General features: G+C 54.3%; 1 protein-coding gene across 1 annotated transcript; it reads left to right on the plus strand.

The window, feature by feature from the left end:
* The first annotated feature begins 6,107 nt into the window (after window positions 1-6,107).
* On the plus strand, window positions 6,108-6,917 carry LOC147959151 (uncharacterized). The gene has a single exon (XM_087532516.1). It carries the CDS (start codon window positions 6,108-6,110, stop codon window positions 6,915-6,917), a length of 810 nt encoding a protein of 269 aa, XP_087388642.1.
* The last annotated feature ends 406 nt before the right edge of the window (window positions 6,918-7,323 follow it).

Consider the following 7,323-nt stretch of genomic DNA (forward strand, 5'->3'; position numbering starts at 1 on the left):
TGCCACGGGGCACATGCTGCAACTGCAACCCCCAGAACTGCTTCTCCATCCTGCGGACCTCCGCAAGGTAGGCTTCCATGTGCTCATCTTTAGGCTCATACACCTTGTTGGAGAAATTGACAAGGAGCTGTGAATCGCCCTTGATGGTGAGGCGTTTCACCCCCAGGGCAGCTGCGGCCTTCAAGCCCGCTATTAAACCTTCATACTCCGCTATGTTGTTGGAGACCTTTTCACCTTGCTGGAAACAGAGCTGCACAGTGTAGTAGAGCTTGTCCTAAGTGGGCGATATAAGCACCGCCCCAGCCCCAGCGCCATGCCTGGAGAACGCCCCATCGAAGTACATGACCCAGCCTTTTGGCGCCTCGCTTCCCGGGGAGAGGGACCGATCCTCGTCGGCCTTGAGGCCTGGTGCCTCCGTCCATTCTGCCACAAAATCCGCTAACGCTGCTCTCTTGATGACTCTGGTCGTGCTGAATTCAAGATGAAACGCGTGTAGTTCTATGTTCCACTCAGCGACCCTTCCAGCTGAGTTAGGGCTCCTGAGCACTCTCTCCAGGGGGTATGACGAGACGACCTTGATGGGGTGACCCTGAAAATAGTGCCGCAGCTTGCGCGAGGCCACCAGTAGCACGAGGAGGAGTTTCTGAGGCATGGGGTACCGTGTCCTCGCATCCCGCAACACCGTGCTGATGAAGTACACCGGGTGCTCGACGAGGTTGGGTGCATCAGTGCCGGCGGCTCCCTTCGGAGACCATGGCGCCTCTTGAGGCGATGAGACCTCCTGAGGCTGGCCATCTGGGGGAGGGGCCTCTTCCGCCTCCGGTGCACTCCTCTGCAGCGGCTGATTCTCCTCAGCTGCGGTGGCGGTTCCTGTGGGCCTTCCTTGTTCCTGTTTTGCCTTGTCCCGGGCTGCTGCTGCGGTTTTGATTCGACGCTCCTCTCTAACCGCCACCAGGGCTGCGCTGGCGGAGTACGGAGTGGAGGCGAGGTAAAGCACCAGGGGCTCTTGAGGGCGCGGAGCCACCATGACCGGTGGGCTGGTCAGGTATCTCTTGAGATCCTGGAACACCTTGTCGGCCTCTTCAGTCCACTCAAAGGGCCCCTTTTTCTTCATTAGCTGGAAGAAGGGCAGCGCTCGTTCCCCCAACTTGGAGATGAAGCGCCCTAGCGCGGTCACGCGCCCAGTGAGCTTCTGCATTTCTCTGAGGGTCTTTGGCGGGCTCATGTCTTCCACCGCCTTGACCTTTTCCGGGTTAGCCTCGATGCCTCGGTGGGACACGAGGAAACCCAAGAGCTTACCCGAGGGGACTCCAAACACACACTTCTCTGGGTTGAGCCGTAGGTTCACTGCGTTGAGGCTCGCGAAGGTTTCCTCCAGGTCTTGTATCAGGGTCCTGGACTCCCGAGACTTTACCACAATGTCATCGATGTAAGCTTCAACATTCTTCCCGAGCTGCGGGCCCAAGGTGATGTGCATCAGCCGCTGAAAGGTCGCCCCTGCGTTATGCAGCCCGAATGGCATGCATGTGTAGCAGTACACCCCACACGGGGTTAGGAAGGCTGTCTTTTCGACGTCTTCTACCGCCATCTTGATCTGGTGATACCCAGAGAAGGCATCCAAGAAGCATAGCAGGTCGCATTCCGCGGTGGAATCGACGATCTGGTCGATGCGTGGGAGCGGGAACGGATCTTGCGGGCATGCTTTGTTGAGGTTGGTGAAGTCGACACACATGCGCTCCTTCCCTCCCTTCTTTGGCACAACGACAGGGTTGGCCAACCAATCCGGGTATCGGACCTCGCAAATGACCCCAGCGGCTTCTAATTTGCGGGTCTCTTGGACGATGAAGGCCTGCTTTTCTGTGGACTACCGCCTGGCCTTCTGCTTCACAGGACGCACGTTGGGGCACACGTTGAGGTGATGCTCGATTACTCTCCTAGGGATCCCTGCCAACTGGTCAGGCTCCCAAGCGAATACCTTCTTGTTTGCACGCAGGAACCCGACCAGGGCCACCTCCTACTCGGGTTCGAGGTTGGCGCCTATGATGAAAGTGGCGTTGGTGGACCCGTCCTCATCGACGGGTATCTGCTTGGTTTCTGCCTTGTCTTGGGTGAACAACTGTTTCTTCTTGGCGGGCGCAGCCCCCTTGGGCTCGGGGGTCTCCAAGTCGGTGGGCTGTGCCGACGCCACCGTCTTGAAGGCGAGCTTGAGCACCCGCGGCGCGTCTCCGGTGTCCCCGTGCACGGTGAGGACACCGCTGCTCCCGGGCATCTTCACGAGGTTGTACGCCGGGTGCGTCGCGGCCATGAACTGGGCCAGCGCTGGGTAGCCGAGGATGGCGTTGTAGGGGAGGCCGATGGGGGCGATGTCGAAGTCTACCAGCTCCGTGCGGAAGTTGTTGTAGGTGCCGAAGGTTACTGGGAGCCGGATCTGTCCCAAGGAGCTAGATGATCCGCCCCCAACGCCTGAGAAGGGTCGGCTGGGTTGCAGCCGTTCCAGGGGTATGCAGAGGAGGTTGAAGGCCTCAACCGAAAGCACGCTCAGGCCCGCACCGCCATCGATGAGAGTTCTGGTGATGGCAACCTGGCAGATGGTGGGGGTGCATAGCATGGGGAGCGCACCCGAGCAGGCCGAGTTGGAGGGGTGGTCCTCTGAGCTGAAGGTCAGGCCGGCCTTGGGCGCCGCCCGATCCGGGAGAGCCCCCTGCCGCGTGGAAGCGGCGCTGACCCGGCGGATGAACGGCTTGACGTGGTGACTTGTAGGCAGCGCCTGCGAGCTGCCCAGGAGGGCCGCGACGACCGGGGGTGTTGGTGTAGCGCGATGGGCGGGGAAGAGGCTGTGGGGCTCTTCCCAAGAGGCCACGGAGGCTGCCGGCAGGTGGAGCAGCCATGTGCGCGGAGCGCCGGTGAGGGCCATGGGGAGCCAATTGGCCATGACCCTATCGTCACCTCCAGCTTCGAGGAGGGCCTCCTCGCTCGCCAGCAAGAAGGCCAGCGGATCTGTCGCGCCGCCGTAGCGCGGCGGCGTCGTTGGCTTGAACTTGTCCGGCCACCGTACCCGTTGCAGGGCTGGGGCCAGGGCTCGGAGCCCCCTGGCCCCCGTGCTGGCGCCGGCGGCCGGAGCGGGCGACGCGCTACTCATCGCGAGGCAAGCCGTGGCGGTGGCGGAAGAGAAAACTCCGGTGCACCCCTACCTGGCACGCCAAATGTCGGATTTCGGGTTCCGGCAGACCCTTGAGGTTCGAACACTGGGGTGCGCGCGGAGATTTCGCCTCCTACCTACCTGCACCCCTCCGCCTCGCTAAGACCTAAGCTATGGAACGAACAACACGTGAGACACAGGGTTTATACTGGTTCGGGCCACCGTTGTGGTGTAATACCCTACTCCAGTGTGTGGCGTGGTGGATTGCCTCTTGGGCTGATGATGATGAACAATACAAGGAAGAACAGCCTCGCGAGGGTCTGTTCTTGGCTGGGGCGATGAACTGCTGGGAGGAGTTCAGTCACCCTTCTCTCTCTCTCTCTCCGATTGTTGATGCCCCCCCTCCCCTGGGGGTGGCTAGTCCTATTTATAGAGGCCCTGGTCCTCTTCCCAAATATCGAGCGGGAAGGGAGCCAACAATCGCGGGCTAATTTGAAGGAGGACAGCTAGTACCAGCTATCCTGACAAAAGTAGTCTTCGCCTGCACAAAGCTCTGGTGGTGACGCCGTCTTGGGCTCCACAATGACCTCCGTCTTGCAGTCCTCCTGGTCCTGGTCTTGTTGCACCGAAATGGCAACCTTTGCCTGATGCCTCGGTACTCCGCGGCTGCGCTTGCCCCCTTTGCACCAAAGAGGAAAGGAGGACACTGCGTGGGCTGGCACCTGCCTGGCGCCCTTGGTCTTCATGGCTTGCGTCACGGGCACCTCGTGAGGTACCCCGCCTTGAGCTCTCTGCCTCCTCGCGAGCCAGCCTGATGAGGCCGTGCCTGAGGAAGCTCCGCGTCGTCCGCCCCGCGAGGCTTGGCCCCTCGCGAGGGTCTTGGGTTTGTGTTGGTGAAGATGGGCCGTGCTAGGCCCCCCTTTGAGCCACACCGCAGGCCGCAGGCAGGCAAGTCTGGGGACCCCCATTCCCAGAACGCCGACAGACTTCACCATCACCGTCACCACGGCGTCATGCTAACGGTGAAAGAGCAATCATGCCCTTACATCATGTTTTTAAGTTGATGAAAATATACATGTAGGGGTCTAACAATGGTTGTCATGTAAATCTCAGGTGTTAGCCCCAGGTTCATCGAAGAGTGTGGATCAAGAGCATACAAAGTGAATTTACTCAAGGATGAAGGATAAAAATTGATTACATATTCGTTTTCTTGAGTATAGGATCCCGCATTAATAAGAGGGGGTCGATAGGGTTAGTTAAAGGCTTGATCTTGCCACAAACCTCCTTGCCATATATGCACATGCTGCATCTTCATGCTTTTGTCTCTGGGCTGCCGGATGTCCAGGCCTCAAGCTGGATATCCGACCTGGTCGCCGGATATCCGGCCCTAGCTATCCACAGAGCACTTTTGTGTAGTGTTACTTGCCGGATGTCCGGCCCTCTATGCCGGATGTCTGGGCTCCTAGTGCACTTCGGATTTCCGAGCTTGCCTGTCGGACGTCCGGCCTGTGCTATCCAGAGGGAGTTTCTGATTTGGTAAAGTTGCCGGATGTCCGGCCATGTGCCGGATGTCTGGGGTTTCCTGACTTGTCGGATGTCCGGTCTTGGCCCCGGATGTCCGGCCCCTCTGTTTTGTACTCTATTCCTTCCATGTTCTTCGAGTGGCTTGCTAGGCCGGATGTCCGGCCCCTAACTCGGATGTCCGGCCTGCCCATTCACTTGCACTACAACGGCCATATTTGTGCTCACACTATATATAGCCCTTCTTCCACATGGGAGAGGGTTGACCATTCACTTTGAGCAAAACCCTAGAACACATTTCACTCTCTCTCTCTCCCTCACTACCTCCACACCAAATCTTAGATCCCTAAGGGATTTGAGAGCATTTGAGAGAAGTTGTCCAATCAAGTGATAGATCCACTCCTTCCCCTTCTTTGCACCAAAGGAATTCGTGATTTGAGCAAGTCTTGATCTTTTCCCCATCGTTCTTGTTACTCTTGGAGTTTGGAGACTCCTAGGCGGTAGGAGTCTTTCGGAGAGGAATCGACCATTGCGATTACCCCCGGGAAAGTTTGTGAGGGTTTGGAGACCACCCCAAGGTCTACCACTAGTGGTTGAGAAACGCCTCTGTGGTGTTGTCTCAAAGGGAGAATAGGGTGAGCCTTCGTGGCGTTGGTGTGCCTTCGTGGTAACATCCACCTCTCTAATGGTGACGTAGCTTCCCTCCAAGGAAGTGAACATCGGCATGCATCCTCGTCTCCCGAAGTTGTGGTTATTTCTAACCCTAACTCTCTACTTGTGGTTACTTGTCACTTAGCTCTTACTTATATCATATTATGCTTGCTTACTTGTGTTACTTGTTTATCTTGCTTCGCTCTTAGCATCACACTTGCAATTGTTAGGCTCACTTTCATATTCCGCGTTATTGCCTAAAATTGCTAAGTAATAATTAAAAAATTTAATTGTACCTATTCACCCATCCCTCTTGGTCCATCTCGATCCTTTCAATTGGTATCAGAGCCTCGTGCTCTATTCTTGTGGCTTAACTGCCCTACAGCAAGATGAACCCCAATGGGACCCCCTTGTTGCAGATCCGAAGAATGCAGGTGCGGCTTCCACAGAAGCCAAGTCCTTCACTTCAGAGGATCTAGAACAAGCTCTTGCTCAGCAAAAGGAGGAGCATGATGCCTCTCTTGAGGCCTTGGTCCAAATGAGGATAGCCACACTAACCTGGATGCTTGCACCATCTTCTGGTGATGCGGCCTCGAGGCCAGCTATGCCTATTCCTTCACTTGGCCAACAACCTCCTAGCAATGAACACTCCAGTGTTCCTTGGCTTTATGCAAGACCTCAAATAGAGAAACCTAAGTATAATCCTCAAGGCAAACCTCCTTTACTTGATGAAACTACTGATTTTGCTTTATGGAGAGTTGCTATGTAGGATCATCTTCAATATGGAAATGATGAGATGTTGGAGATCTTGGAGTATGGCTACCAAGCTCTTGACCCGAAGAATCTTACGCCAAGAGAGGTATATGACAAGAATCTCAACGACATAGCAATCATGTGCATAAGAAGAGGTATGACTGACAAGCAAAAGAGACCATACATACATATCACAAGTGACATGGAATTATGGGATAGCATTGTGAGAACCAAGACCGGTACCTCCACTCTCCGGCTTGCTCAATATGAAATCGCCAAGGGTCAATTGCAAGACTTTTGTATGGAGAAAGGTGAATCTCCCAAGGAACTTCTTGAGCGTCTCATGACTCTCACCATCGACATCGAGTCATGTGAATGTGACAAGACACAAGATGGATTCAACTTCACTAAGCTATTTCTTGTGGATAAGTTGTTTCACGCTCTTGCTCCATATCATCATCAAATGGTGTGGGACATAAGACAACACCATGGATTTAAGGAAATGACTCCGGATGACATCATATCCACCTTCCAATTATTTGAAGAGTCAAAGGAAAATGCTATGAAATATCTTTCCATGCATGGTACCTCAACATCAAAGATCAATCTTGCATTGAAGGCGAAGCATGTATGCGAAGAAGAGCAAAGTGAAGAAGAAGAAGATGATGATGAGGAGGATGGTGATGAGGTTGACTTAGATGAGAGCCCGTCATATGAAGACATTGCTCTCTTTGTCAAGAAGTTTAGCGCGGGAAAGTTCAAGGGAAGATTCCAGAAGAAGAAAGTGAGAAAATGCTACAACTGTGAAGAAACCAACCACTTCTCCAACGAGTGCCCTTATGAGAAGAGATAAGATAAATCAAGGTTTCCTAAGGCCTTTCCCAAGAAGAAGTTGCCAAATCCTTTGAACTCCAAGCTCAAAAAGAGGGATGGGAAAGCAATGGTTGCACATGAAGAATCCGATCCAGATGATGTTAGTGGTGTTGCCGGAGTTGCTCAAGATTCTCAAAACACGTTGAGGCTAGTCAACAAGAGTGGTGATGTTTTCACCTACAACTATATGAAGGACTACAAGGGCAACGCTCACAAGTGCCTAATGGCAAAGGCCGTGGTTGAAGATGGGGAGGACCAAAGCTCTCTTGACAAGGTCAAGGTAACCCCACGATCAAACCCTCCTCTTTTCACTCCTCCTACTGCTAGTGATGAGTATCTTGATGCAGAGGATAGTTATGAGGATGATGATATAGATGATCCTATGC

The sequence above is a fragment of the Triticum urartu genome, chromosome 7A, assembly GCF_056163025.1.
Source record: "Triticum urartu cultivar PI428250 chromosome 7A, HENAU_Tu73, whole genome shotgun sequence".
Lineage (NCBI taxonomy): Eukaryota > Viridiplantae > Streptophyta > Magnoliopsida > Poales > Poaceae > Triticum > Triticum urartu.

Coding starts and splice junctions, on each gene's coding strand:
- LOC147959151 (XM_087532516.1), top strand. CDS start 6,108: ATGTTGGAGATCTTGGAGTATGGCTACCAAGCTCTTGACCCGAAGAAT.